Source organism: Callithrix jacchus, chromosome 11 (assembly GCF_049354715.1).
Source record: "Callithrix jacchus isolate 240 chromosome 11, calJac240_pri, whole genome shotgun sequence".
In the NCBI taxonomy this organism is placed as follows: domain Eukaryota; kingdom Metazoa; phylum Chordata; class Mammalia; order Primates; family Cebidae; genus Callithrix; species Callithrix jacchus.
The window spans coordinates 82007831-82023400 of record NC_133512.1 but is presented as its reverse complement, the minus strand read 5'-3'; the positions used below and the strand labels follow the sequence as shown (position 1 = coordinate 82023400).

General features: G+C 33.5%; 1 protein-coding gene across 25 annotated transcripts in view; it reads left to right on the top strand.

Moving 5' to 3' along the window:
• The window catches only part of IMMP2L (inner mitochondrial membrane peptidase subunit 2), a 935160-nt gene that overhangs the window by 85175 nt on the left and 834415 nt on the right, over positions 1–15570 (top strand). The window contains exon 5 of one of the 25 annotated variants that reach the window (XM_078343203.1): positions 7127–7619. The exons of the other annotated variants lie outside the window; for them this stretch is intronic. Coding sequence (XP_078199329.1) covers positions 7127–7133 — 7 coding nt within the window. The 3' untranslated portion in view covers positions 7134–7619. Of the gene's footprint in view, positions 1–7126; positions 7620–15570 lie in introns of those variants that run through there. 25 annotated transcript variants of the gene reach the window in all.

Here is a 15570-nt window from a genome sequence, read left to right as displayed (position 1 = left end):
CTAAATTCACTTTTATTTGATTCTCATTAAGAAAAACCAATAGAGTAGGTCATATTGTTATCCCTGGTTTTATAAATTAGAACACTAAGGCATAGAGAGGCTAAATAACCTGCTTAAGGACATAGTAAGTATTGATAAATGGCAGAGCAAAGGTTTGTAGTGTCTCACATCAAAGCTGTAATGTCTTAACCATCATACTGTAACATCTCTATATAATATGGCACAATGGTTTGGTTGAGTAACATCTATTCTCACCAAAGAGATCATGCAGGCCTTGGTATGTCTACATCTCTTTTTTTATTTACTCTCATTTCTTTAATCAAATTTCAGATACAGTGGTTTCTGAAATAAGTGGTAGTCTCTTCACTGATAGCAATAATACTATATTATGAACATACAGTGTACATACAGTTTCAACAGCCGGTTTGTGACATGTTAAACTAATTGCCACTTTCTGACAGATGGCCAGTGTGGTGGCTGCATCTCCATCGATAAATATGAGCAAAGAGTCGTGAAGATTTGAGCCAGGGAAATAGATGAAATAGAATAGAGCCTTTGAAAAAAAATTAAAGGTTCTTTGTGTCTTGAGTTCTTGTAAATCTTGAAAGGTTCCTTGACCCATCAAGGAAATTAATTGGAATCTGCTAAAAATGGAATTTCATGTTTTGCCCACGGTATTGATAATACTGAATAATGACCCATAATTGTATTAAAAGCCAGTTATCAGTTGAGTTGGGAAAATATAATTGCGTATACTTACCTGTTCTATCTGTCCTTGTTCCCATTTAAAAAATCTATGGCTAAACATTTTTCTGAGTTTGTAGTTAATATTGTACATTTATGAACCAAATATAGAAAGACCATTGACTTTCACAGAAAGATTCTATAGGCAGGATGAAGTGCCAACTTTTCTGGTTTTTTTTTTTTTTTTTTTTTTTTTAAATTGACAGCAAAATGCTGGGGAGGGAAATTCCATGTTCCATGTTGCAGTTTATTTTAAATAGAGATGTAGTCTTTGGCACTTTTAATTATCCATAGTAATTTGCAGTCACTTCTAAGTATATGTGACATTTTTTAATAAATAAAATGAGGTAGTATGAGGATTATTGCTATTGTTTGATATAGATTACAACTGATTTTTAAATGCTGTTCATAGCCATACAGAAAGTTGGTATCCTTAAGATAGTCCTTAATAGGAATTTACTTTCTTAAGTAGGATAAACTGCCTTCACAGTGCTTATACATTTAATTATGTAATGAGACATTTTCTTACTTCTGAGACAAATTACAGCTTAGAAATGTTTCATAAATTTCAATTTTGAGTTAATGAGATTTTATGTTAATGTAACTATAGGAGATATACATAGCTTCTGTTCATCCTGTTTTATAAATGTTATAACCTTTGAGAGTTACCTAGAAGTTATCAAAGAACAAAGTTATACAGGCAATGTTCTATTAAATACTAGTGCTTCTGTTTATAAATGTTTTTATTTTTACTCTGAAATAATCTAGTCTCTGAGAACACTGTTTCTTATACTTTAAAAAATGAGTAAATGCAAAACACCATTTATAAAGGACCTCCGAAATACACATTATATATTATATGTAAGGAGTCAGATTGAGCTGTTGAGGAGAAGCATTTTGAATGTTAGTTTACATGACAGTTACAACAGAATTAAATAAGATTTTAGAGTGGTAAACAGTTTAGGTTTTAAGCAGGAAATAGAACACAAGGCAAGTCAACCATCACATAGGTGTGTCAACCTATCTTAAATACTTTTGGAATCAATAAGATATAGAAGCATACATAAAGATAGGCCTCAGGTCAGTCAGTGGCTGATTTCTACTTCTGGCTATAAATAGACTAGTTTATTTCAAACTAAGACCTGTACTGTGAATAATGAGAAAACTAGATTAAAATTGATCTATCTATCTATCTATCTATCTATCTATCTATCTATCTATCTATCTATCTATCTATCTATCTATCTGTCGACATTTGAGCACTACCAAGGGCTAAAGATCTAAGAATGAAAGGAAACACACTGAAGCGAGCCCTGTATTTGATGTGATTTTTTTACCTCGGGTTCTGTCAATTTGCAAGCAGCACAGGCCACGTTGAGAAGCCAAGCAGCGATAGCTAAGAGGGTGAGAGGGTAAGCAGAAATGTTGGCAGTTTCACAGTGCCTGCAAGCTAGAATTCAGGAAGGAGAAAGAAGGACCCTGGTAAAACACTCTTAGCTTTTCAGTGGGATTCCTGTAGGGCTATGTCCTAGGAGTTAGGTGGAACTATAATCTTGATTTTAAGGTGATCTGCCTTTACTTTACCTGTCTGTCATTGTTGGAAACAAGAGACATCATGCAGAGTTTCTAAATTTTTTTTTTTACACAACACTTGCCATGTAATAAAAAATTATACCATGTATATTAGAAGCCAGGACCAAGAAAAACAACATTAAAACAAGGAAGGATAGAAATAGTCTCACAGTGATCCATATATTAGAATGATCAGACCTGGACTATAAAATAATTATAATTGGCCAGGTGAGGTGGCTCATATTACATGTACTCCTAGCACTTTGAGAGGCCAAGATGGGAGATCACTTGAACTCAGGAGTTCAAGAACAGCCTAGGTGACATAGTGAGACTTCCCTGGTCTCTACTTAAACATAAGCAAACAAACAAACAAAAGCTGGGCATGGTGTTGCATGCCTGTCATCTCAGCTACTCCAGAGGCTGAGATGGGAGGGAGGATAACTTGATCCTGGGAGATCAAGGCTGCAGTGAGCTATGATCTCACCATTGCATTCCAGCCTGGGTGAGAGTAAGACCCTCTCTCCAAAATCAGAAAAAAATTATAATCAGTTTTTTAAAAAGGTGATGAAAAGCTAGATAATTTCAGCACATAATAAGAATCCACAAAAATAATTTAAAGAAATTCTAGAAATAAAAACTGGGAAATGAAGAACTCAACAGATTAGTTTAATAGAAAATTAGACACAGCTGAGGAGAGAATTAGTGAACTGGATGATAAGTCAATTAAAAAACATATATAATGGAACATGGTAGGAATAAAAGAATGGAACATGCAATTATTAGTGTAAATAGTATAATAGTGAAAAAAGCTGACCACCATCTAACTAGAGTCCCAGATAAATGGGAGAGTAGGAATTGAGGAAGAAGCATTATCTTGAGTTTTCCAAAATCAATGAAAGACATGAGTTCACAGAATCAAAAAGCACTACTGGAATAAATACAGTGAAAGCACATGTAGGGCATATGGCAGTCAAACCACTGAAAATCAAAGAGATAAATGTCTTAAGAGGAAAAAAGACATATTACCTTCAAAGGAGCAAAAATATAGCCTACCTTTTCAACTGATGGAAGACTAGAGATAACTGAATGACTTTGTTAAAGTGATAAAAGGAAAAAAATGTCAACGTAGAATGTTGTACCTGTTGGAAATATTATTAAAAAATGAAGGAGAAATACATTCTTTTTCAGACAAGCAAGCCCCTAGCACATGCTCAGTTGTACTATTGGAATTCAGTTACAAAACAAATTCAAAGTGTTCAGAGTTTCAAGATGGTAGCTTCAGAGCATTAAGCCCCAAATGTGGGGGCCCTTCTGAGCCCAGGATTGTGTGTGACTGCACTGGTCACATTGCCATGAAGCCAGCCCTGGTGGTTGGTACAGGAGTGGGCACTGGACCTACTCAGGGCCAATCAGAGCCATTCCTGGAAATGGATATATAAATATTAGGAATGAGAAGTATTTATTTTGTTAGAGTTTGAACAATATGATCTGTAGAAAACAAGTCACATTTCCTTAAGGTTATCTCAGTAAAATATGAGCCAAATGTAATAGAACTTTGGATCCCAAGTGGATTCCATTCTCTAATTCCCTGGATACTGAGTATAATAAGATGATGTATCCTTGAATAAGTTCCTTTACATTGCCAAAGGGACTTTGCAAATATAAATAAGTTTATTGATCAGTTTACCTTAAAGATTATCCTGGATTATCCATGTAGGCCCAGTGTAATCACATGAACCCCTAAAAACAGAGGCAGAAGTAGTAATTAGGGAGATGCAGCATACAAAGTCAGATCCAAAGGACAAGAAGGATGTAACATATTGTTACTGGCTTTGAAAATTCAGGGGCCATGAGCACAGGAAAGCAGGCTGCCTCTAGAAGCTAAGAATGGCCTTCACTCAAAGATCACCAAGGAAACAAGTACCTCAGTCTTACAACTACACAAAATTTTGCCAACAACTTAATGTGAGCCTGGAAATAGATTATCCTGGAATTTCTAGATAAGGGCCTAGACCCATTGACACCTTGATTTTGGCCTTGAAAGACCGTAAGAAGAAGGCTTAGCAAAACCCACTAGACTTCTCTCTTAGAGAGCTGTGAGATAATAAATAGATGTTATTTTAAGCCTCCAAATTTGCTGTAATTTGTTACAGTAGCAATAGAAAATCATCTTAAGCAATAAAAAATACAAACAGTTCTAAAACCACCTTTACTATGTACAAGGAAATGTACTTTTACAAATATTATTAAGCATTTGAAAACACTGATTTTATTTATGTAACTAATTTAAAAAATTTTGTTTTCTTCTCTGTGAAATAAATCTGAAAGCCTCTACCTGCCAGTTCTTCTGTGCAAGGCTATGGGACTAGGCTTTGGGAGATCTTGTTTCCACTTTTCGTTACATCATTTTTACTGGCTGATTGACCTTGGACAGGTTATTTTAATTGTTCCTTGGATGAATTCTATCATCTGCAGAATAAGAGGTACAGACTAGCTGATCTTTAAGGTCTCTTTCATTTAAAAAAATGCATGAAAATAGCTTTAGGGATCAAAATGGAATTGTTAGGAAGCTTAACATAAGATTCCCTCAGGATATCAGAAATCTATGTTGCATAGTTTTGAAGCTGGAGTCAAAACTGACTTGAAATTTTTTTTTTTTAAAGAAGAAGAGCTATGTTGGCACATTGAATAGAAAGTTTGGAATAGATAGGAGACTTGGAACACCAGATCTTTACTGGCGAAAGACATCAAATGAATATATACTTACCAAGATTATATCTGTAGTTGCAATTATTGAATGTTGAAAACATAAAATTTGGCAGGCAGATGTTTTACAGAAGGATGAGATCAAAATCCTTTCCTATTTAAAATTACTCAAAATAAGATTATGGTAGAAATCTTTGCTTCTTTGTTCTTTGTAATTTATTCTGGGAGTAGAGTTTTTAATATGGTAATGGTTAATTTTGTTCTGGTTATCTCCATCTTTCTTGTCAACTTAAGATGTGGTTCTTGCTAATAAAGACACTAGAGTCTATATTCTGCTTCATAGTTTAGGTCTTGGAAACGTGGAAGAAATCTCTAAACTTAAACATAACCTTATTTGATTCAAGGTCAGTAGATATCTTTCATTTTTCTTTTCCTTTTAGAAAAAAAGGCACTGTTTTGGTAAGTGGAGGTGGCAGGGCTGAGAAATGTGTCTGTAGCTGATAAGAAAGGGAAAGGGCTTAAAATGACACCCACCAAATTTTATCAGTGCCTTGGAGCGCAGGAAAATATTTCTTTCCAAGAAAAGAAAAATGCCTTTTAAAAACATTGTTTATTTCCATTAATGAGAAACCTCAAGGACCCATGAAAGGTTATTCATTTGCATAATCTAGTGACAGGTTTACTCATACTCAGAGGTTACATTAATATTTACTGATGGCACAAGTATAGGTTTCACTTTATTAAAAATTGTATGGATGAAGTGAACTGCTGTTGAATAAGCTGGCTTGGTTTGGTTTGGCTATGGATATGATAATTTGGTTTTCTGTACTTTTAGAGGTCATAAGTTACATTGCAAGGATTTGATTTGTGTATTTGGATTGCTGGAAAGTTACCATGTAGTATTATGACAATACAGTAGAAAACATTTCAGTGTGAAGAACAGTATGTCTCAAATAAATTTTACTGTAGAATTAAGTAAGAATCATTAAAATATTCCAGGTTTATTAAAAATTAATTATTCTACTAGAGGATCTTTAAAGAGTAATAAGAACTTGAAGACATAATAGGAAAGCTTTGGTAACAATGACACTGTGTTAATTGAGTTGAAAGAAGGTAAAGAATGTATTAACAGAATGGATCCAAATTTGGCAGAAAAGATTTGTAATAAATCAAGGGGGGAAATCAGTTAATAAAGAAAGAGGCCAATTATCAGTGAGGGGAGGTGAGTGTATTTAATGATTCTAAATGAAAGGTTAAACTGCTTGCGTGAATTTCAGTTTAACAAAAAGGAAGAAAAGCAATATGGATAATTAGGCAGTAATAAGATCATACTGGAAAAAAAAGCAGAAAACTGCCTTAGGTGTTAGGGGAATATTGGCTAATGAACTTAACGTCCTGCAATTATCTTTGAATATTCACTTTTGCCTTAGAAATGGGAGAAGTGATGTTTTTACTTATTTTCAAGGAAGTATGATTCTTCAGCACACTTTATCATATTGTGGACTTTAAAAAAAGTAATTTCAACTTTTATTTTAGATTCTGGGGGCACATGTGCAGGTCTGCTACTTGGGTATATTGTGTGATGCTGAGGTTTGGGGTATGATTGATCCTGTCACCTAGGTAGTAAGTATAATAGCCAATAGTTAGTTTATCAGTCCCTTTCTCCCTTTTCCCCTCCGCCACCTAGTAGTCCCCAGTGTCTGTTACTGTCATCTTTATGTCCGTGAGTGACCAATGTTTAGCTTCCATTTATAAGTGAGTACTTGTGGTATTTGGTTTTCTCTTCCTGCATTAATTTATTCTTAGGATAACGGCCTCCATCTGCATCCACATTGCTGCAAAGGACATGGTTTCATTCTTTCTTATGGTATTACATGGTGTATTTGTATGACATTTTCTTTATTCGGTCCACTGTTGATGGGCACCTAGGTTGATTCCACTTCTTGGCCATTGTGCATAGTGCTGTTATGAACATACAAGTGCGAGTGTCTTTTTGGTAGAATGATTTATTTTCCATTAGATATATGCCCAGTAATGGGGTGGCTGGGTCAAATGGTAGTTCTGTTTTAAGTTCTTTGAGGAATTTCCAAACTTCTTTCCACAGTGGCTGAACAAATGCTATTAAATGCTGCTTATTGCATATTCTCTAGAATATTGATACTGAATCTACCACAGAAGCTTATGCAGTGTCATCACTATCAACCATCAGTTATTCTTAACATGAAGTAGGTTGACTTAAACACCAAGAATGTGATTCACTCTGCCGATATTGAAGGAGCAGTGATTCTCTGTAGCTCCATGCTGGATTATGACTTGCTAAGAATAGTCAACAGTGGGACACTTAGCATCTGCTATATATTAAGCCAAAAAGGGACATATACGACCAAGGAAAACTGGAAAACTTTTAAGGATGTAATAAAGCTCAGGTTTTAATGACATCTGGCTCTGTAATTTTGTATTTTTTTGTATTTGATATTTTGTATTTTTGGGAAGACTGCCACATAGGAGTCCAGAATGGAATAACTTTGGAATGGATGAATACACTAACTCCAGTTATCTGAAGAGGAGCCACAAACAGCCAGGCAAAGAAAAGAAAACATGTAGATTGCAATGGAAAACTTCTCTTTGGAAAGCACAGTCACCCTGTGCATAGCTAACTCAAGTAGCTAGATTTTCACCAGCCTTTCATCTATGTGATAACATTGAAATAACAGCAAATATTCAATAAGTGGAAATGGTATTCTTTATTTTATTACTTTCAATAATGTCATTTTGGAATGACAATAATAGTTTTATTTGTTAAAGTAAATATAGGGTATGTATACAAAATGAAATAAGCATGTTGCTTAATCAAATAATTCCTTATTCATTTTTATCAATACTCTTTTGAATTCTTTTTCTTTTCTTTTTTTTTCTTTAAGAGAGATGGGGTTTCCCATGTTGGCCAGGCTGGTCTTGAAATCCTGGCCTCTAGTGATCCACCCTCGTCAGCCTCCCAAAGTGCTGGGATTACAGGCATGAGCCACCGCACTCAGCATAGCACTATTTTGTAACAATATTTCTACAAAGGAAATAACTACCATGACTTAGCAGTTAATCACTTATTAAGCTGTCTCATAAAATTAAGTTTTAAAGTTTAAAGTGATGTTTTTCAATTTCATGTGGAAAGTTAGCATGAAAATACGAATTTTTAAAATAATTGTGTCTCTTCTGAATGAGAAGCATAAATACGCTTATAGTTGTTAAAGTATTGAAGAAATTACAGCTAAAGATTTTGGTTGGTTATAATTATTGGTGATTCTGGAACTGTGGTTGACTTACAACATAATGGTTGCGTGTCTTTGAAGGTTTTATTGGGCAAAGCAGTATTTTAAATCCTGCCAGAATTTGAAATACAATGTGTCATCATACACTATAGCCATACTTTGAATATAACGTTTAATTTTCTATGAATATTACATTAATGAGCACCATGAGGTCTTAATAAGTTACCACTAACAAATGGCAGATAATAATATAATGGCTGAGAGTTAATTGCTCTGAACTTTTCAAGATATGTTTTCTTACCACCTTTTTTAAAAAGAGATGTGTACTTGAAAGGAGGATATTCTCTTTAAAATTCATGTGGAATTGATTGAAATAAATTGATTAAAAATATATATATATATACTCATGCTTAAAGTAAAACAAAGCAAAACTGAATAGTGAGTTAACACACCTTAAAATATTAGTTAAACTACATGTTGACTGGTGAACAAAGGACACTCTTATGGAGATCATGACTTTAAGATTTGTTTTACAAGTCATTTTATGGAATGTGCCACCACATTTGGCATAAAAAATTATTGAATGTGATATAGACTAAGGTGTATATAACAGTTAAATTTTTACTGACATTTCAAGTGGTAGAATAATAGAGATCATACCCATGGACTAGGTTCTAGTCTAGGTTTTGTTTCCAGTAACTAGGTGACCTGAGTAAGTCGCTTAATTACTTAGGACTTCATTTTCTTAAACTATAAAGTCATGAACATGTCCTGAGTGACCTCTTCATTAACTTTCACACTAATGTGATATATATGGCCTGGCTTTGATGGAACCTTTCTGAATCCTGTTCTTTATTCTAATATTTATTCTAGAGGATAACATTTTGAATGTTCAGGGACGTTCAAAAGAAATATAATGTGATCCATATATGTAATTTAAAATTGTCTAGTAACACATTGAAAAAAGTGAAATAAGAAACAAGTATAATTTTAATTTTAATAGTTTCTCACCCAATATATCTAAGATGTTATTTCCAAATATAATTAATATTAAAATACTAATGAGATATTTTACATTTTTCGAAATAAGGTCTTAAACATGCGGTGTTGGTTTCATTTGGCACATCTCAATTTGGACTACTTGCATTTCAAGTGTTCAGTAACCACATGTGGCTTTGTCTACTGTACTGGACCTTGCTGCTGAAGTTACGGCATCTTTGTATCTCTACCTATGAATCAAATTTACGGACTTTAGAGTCAGCTTTAATTACCTTTCGTTTTCTTGTCTCTTCTATGCAATAATGACAGAGACTTGCACGTCTTAGTTTGTCAAGGTTTACAGGTAAATCAGTACATTGTTCTCTTATTTCCAAACATCTGGAAAGAGTAATGATGTTTATTTCCAAACATCTGGAAAGAGATGTTTTTGGGAAGAAACATCTGTGAATACTCTTCAATTCCTTAAGTTACATACTCCCTGAGTTTAGTGAAATCAGATTTCTATCTCTAATCTACAAAAACTCTTTGGAAAATTTCTAAAATCTTCTAGTCTCTAAATCCAATGGCCACAATACAAATGTTTCTTCATCTCTTAGCAGAAATGGACAGTATGCATACTTCCTCCTTGAAGCTTTCTTGTCCTTTGTTGTATATTACTTCCTTTTTCTTGGTTCTGTTTTAGTTTTGTCTGCTTTGCTGGTTTCTCTCTTGTCTCTCTTCTCTTTTCCCTTTTTCCACTGCTCTTAACTTCTTGCCTACCTAATTTCTTTTTGAAGTGTTATACCTATAATTTTAGTTCTCTATTTGCTTTATGTGTGTGATGATATTCCTCAGACTTCTCAAACCCAACCTAGTCTGTATCAAACTTACTTTCTTCTTCTGGTTACTATTTTGGTTCTTGGCATCATATTTAGACATAAATCAAAGTTAGAGACTTCACTTCCATCTTTAACTTCTAGGATTTTCTTATCATCTATATCCAATTAGACACAGAGTCATTTTGGGTCTACCTGAAAAATATCTATTGAATATTTTTCTTTTCTCCATTTGCAAATTCCAGGGACCACATAGATCTCCCCTTCTTTGACTGTGATATGTTTTCTTTAGTACATTTTCCACATTGCTACCAGATTTATTTCCAACATAATTTGGATAATATCATTTTCCTGCTTAGAACTTCTGCTGATTCCATTTTCTTCTTACATTGCATATGAGTCCTAGACTGCTGTTCTATCTTTAACTCTAGACATTCTCTTTTATAGGTCTCTCTCCTCTAAAAGTCAAGACTTAAAAATATTTCAAATGTTGAAATTTTAGGCTTCTTGCTGGCTACTGGGAGAAACTAGCCATCAAGTATGGATAGTATGGCCTCTAGAGCACTGCTATACTCATAATAAATGGGCAAATATGATGCATTTATGTGATAGCCTTAATTAGGTTAATAACCATATTTCTATGCTTTTTGTTTGTTTGTTTGTTTTTGGTAAGTAAATCCCTGTATGGATATTTTAGTTCTTGGGAAGCAAGAGTTAATAACATCCAGGTAACAATGAATGATGTATGTTTTATTTACACATATGCTTTCTATACTTGGAAACTAATATACAGGATTATCTTGGTTAAGCTGTACAGCTCAGCAGACTTTTATAGGAAAACAATAGATCCCCCGAGGTAATACTAATGTAAGTAAAAAGTAACTTTGGCCATTACTATGTCTGGATGGGGTAAGAAAGAATGACCTTGTTACCTATTTATTAATATTTTTACAGTTGGTTGTTTCCTGGCCTCTTTATTCTTCTAGCGTATTTCATTGAGATGAGATGAGATGTTAGTTCTCTAAAGTGCCACATATTTTTCTTCTTTGCCAAATCCTTTTATTATTAACCTCATTTGCCTTAGCTGACAACAGGCTTCCCTTAGGCAATGTGAGCAGCGATGCTCTGAGGAAGAGGATAAAGATTCATTAGAGTGTACTACTTCTTGGAGACCTTTAAGAAGTACTAAATAATCTGAGAAAGTGATTTTTGCTTGTACTTCAGATGTGTTTGTTTAAATACTTAATTGCTTAATTTGAAAGAATACTAGAGGTCATAAACATATACTCAGAACATTTTGCCCTTTTCTCAAAACAAAAGCAAGGTAATAAATGATGATCATAATTAAAAGAGTAATTAACCTTGCTATCTCTGTAATCCCAAGAAGTCTAGACATGAACTCAGGAGTTGGCATATTGTTTTCAATATACATACCACCCATCTTTGAACATTTATTCTGTAAAATGACTTGTATTATGCTTAAGTGAGTATGAGCAGTGTGACTCACATAAGTAGGAGAAAAGAATCCAAAAACTGCAACAAAATATTCCTTTTAAAATGAGTACCATCTTTTACAGAACTGAATATATTTCTGGACTGCATATAGAATTAGAAATTTTAGAACTAAAAGTTTTTAAGAGCTTACTATGTGTCAGGAATTGTTCTAAATACTTAACATATATTACCTCATTTAATCTTTCCAATAGCACTCTGAGGTAAGAACTATTATTGTGCAGTGAGGAAACTGAGGCACATAGTGATTGGGTAACTTGCCTAAGGTCACCCAGTAGGTGAGGTGCTAGAGTGAGGCTTCCCACCAAGCCCTTCTCACCTCAGATGTGAAGAGACACAGGCAGAAAATGGCCATGTGCAAGTCAAGGAATGCCTGAGGCTGCCAGAAACTAGGAGAAAGGCATGGAACAGATTCTTCCTTACTGCCTTCAGAGGGAGCATAGACTTCTTGGCACCTTAATTTCATACTTCTGGCCTCCAGAACTGTGAGAGAATACATTTATGTTGTTCTAAGCCACCCAGTGTTTGGTATTATGTTATGGCAGCCCTGGGGAATAACACACCATATGTCATGAAAATGTTCCTTATTGATCAGATTTGTTTTCAGTTTCTTTTTAAGTGTATATGCAGCCAAAGAGCCATGAAGACCTTAGAAATCAACTGATGTGAAATACTGAATTTGGAGATGCGGGTTTTGCTGTTGGTCATACAACTTTAATGGTAAAGACAGAGCTAGAGCCCTGAAGACAAACAGTATTAGAATTCCTAGAGGTGGACATGCTAGGGTTTTAGTTAAGTCCGTAAATACTTTTTATCATTGAACTTCTAGTTAAGAAAAGCTTTATCACACAGAGAAATGATAAATGTTTGAGATGATGGATATCCCAGTTACCCTGATTCGATGATTACACATTGTATGCTTGTATTAAAATGTCACATACACCTCATAAATAAATACAACTATTGTGTATTAATAATAATTCAAAACAAAAAGTTTTAAAAAGGAAAACCATTCTTTCCATATTTTACAAGTTTTAATATCCTAATCATTAATTTCTGGATATAATTAATTGTGTCTTGTTGGTTCATTAATTTCCTGAATATCTACTTTGAACCAAATTTTCTTAATAATATAAGCCAGTTTTGGAAGACCTTTGGGCAAAAGCTCTCTTTTGAAAATTTAGAATAAAGATAATGTTATTCAGGTGATGATCGTGTTGTCTATTACTTTGTTTAATGATTGTAAATACACTAAGACGTATCCATTTGGGAGACTATTTATGTAAGTGAGCTGGAAATTGACATGTATACATAGTAAATTGCTTACTTTAGTGATGATTTAAAAACTATATATTTAGAATATCTATTATTAAAATGAAAATATATAAATAGGTATAAAGATGTTTGTAAAAGTCACTTATCAGCTCCCCAAGAAGATACTGTTTTTTAGAAGATACACATCCAGGTTTGTTTATCTCTGTGTTTGTGCACATGTGTGTTTATGTTGTATATAAAATGGAATTGTGTCATATGAACAATCTTTTAGCCTACTTTTAAAAACTCAATATTATAGTGGCAAATTATCTTTTTTCTATTGCAGTAAATACATTTTGAAGGAATGCTGTGACACTGCAAGTGATAACAATTGTTTCCAGTTTTTACTAAATATTATGTTAAATGTATTTTTGCTTTATAAACAACAATCTGAAAAATATTCCTGCAAGTAAATCATTGTACCATTATCTAATTCTTATCCTGCATGGAATGAAGTTTGCATGATGAACATAGAGCATCATAAGAGCAATTTCCAGTTTCCAGAATGAAGTGAAAACTCGGAAACATATCTCAATAGGAAAAATTTGCAGTAGGTTGCAGAGATGTGCCAAAGTCAATGTACAAGCAAAGACTTCAAAGAAAGGAGGAGTTAAAAAAGCCTTCACTGTAAACCTTAAGCTATATATTGGGAGTAAAAATGATTACAGCCCTTTAGGGAAGCAATTTGCCAATGTGTAGTGAGAGCCATAAAAAATCTTTCATCTTTGCTAGAATGTGTGTTCCTGTGCATGTGCTTGTACGTGTGTGCATATTTCAGGATGATTTTTTGCTTTTTATCTTTTATTTGAAAAAAATTAAACATGCTTCACTTAGAACTCCTATCTACTTCCCATCTGTATTATTTTGTACCAAATCCCAGATATCATATTGGCTTTCAATTTTGATTATTGCTTTTGATATGTAGTACTTCAGTTGTGAGGAATGCCTTTTAGGAAAATAATTTGAAATATTGGAAAGACTTACGTCTAATAAGTTTCTAACAGAATTATTTGTAATGGTACAAAAATGAAAAGCAACTGTCTAACACTAAGAAAAATATAAATTGTGGAATGTATACTTGATGGAATACCATACCTAAAGTGAAGCCTATGGAGAATTTCTGGTAACATGGGAAAAAGCTTATGCTGTTAAATAAGTAAATGAATAAACAAGTATATAGAATCAGATAAGCAAGCAGAAATGTGGCTTGGAAAAATATGAGAAGGAACTATACTAAAATGCTGAATAACGATTTGCTTGTGTTACAGTCTTACAGTGATGTGGCTGTATTTCTTCCTTTTGTCTGCTGTTCAATATAGTCCATAATTTTATATTGACCATTAATTAGTGTTATGATAGGAAAAATGCAATAATCTTGAATTGTGACAAAAACATGGAACATCATATCAGGCTTCAGATAATTGTAACCTGATTGTAATAATTTTTTGGCATTTGGGAATGAATTATAAGGACAAATAATATCAAAGAAGGATTTTGATAGGATTTTCCTTGTGGAAAAATTTGCTAATAACTGCTCTCCTTCCTTTCTTCTTCTGGTTAACTTTTCTTCTTTGACCACTTTAAAAAAAGACAAAGAAAACATTTATTTAAAAATCTCCCATAAACACCTTTGCTTGTGAAGTATAAACAAAACAATAAAATAGCGTGGCCTTCTTTCTAACTTTCTGAAAGATGAATTTGTTGGCATTTAATTAGCTTCTCATTCCTAATTTATCTTCCTCTATTATCTTTTAGTTCTTGGAATTTTCATAAAACTCTGAAAAATCAATGTGTTTAGCTGTATTTGTGAAAGAAATATTCCTTATCTAATAGGATTAGATGTTAGCAGTTAAAAGTTCTTAAAAAATTCAATTTGAGTGCCCAAGTAGTTGTGTGCATATTCTGTGTAGTTTGTTTATTGCATTTTAAATGAGTTTAAGTTTCAGTTACAATTTATGTCTGAGGCTCTGGCTACCCTCTCTCCCTGTACTCCTTTGACCCTCATGCTAAGGGGCATCTCAGCTGACACAGCTGAATTTAGAAATGAAGCATATTGTCTGGTTTCAAGATGTCTTCTGAGGCCTCTAGAGGTGCAGTAATACTAAGAGCTACTCCAAGGAGCATTTTTATTTCATCAAAATCTAACATAACTTTATTTGAATTCTCTGATTTTCAAAGTCAGCTTCATTTCAAAGCAGAAAGCCAAGAATGTTTTCCAGACGTTAGCAATTTCCTTTACTGCTCCGTATTCTTTCTTAGTGACAATGTACACTTATAATCCTCCTATCAAAGGATCCCCCTGCACGGAAGAGGGAGTTCCCTCTGAGTTTCTGATCAGTAAAAAGGATATGTTTTATTTAAAAAAATTTTTTTTTAATTTTTAGTAAAAAGGATATGTGTTAAGGGAAAAAACTAAGTTTTACTATAAGAAATTAATGATGATATATAATACCAGAAACTTTGCCTCTCATTTAGGTAGCTGTGACAAAAGGAAAGGACACAATAAATGACTCTTAAAACTAGAACTATCACATATCACTTTTACTTGTATTTCATTGCTCAAAGCAGTGAAATGTTCACTCTTTAAGAGGAGTAAGGGAATATCGTATAAAGATATAATAAGGATATAAAGGAATGTTTAT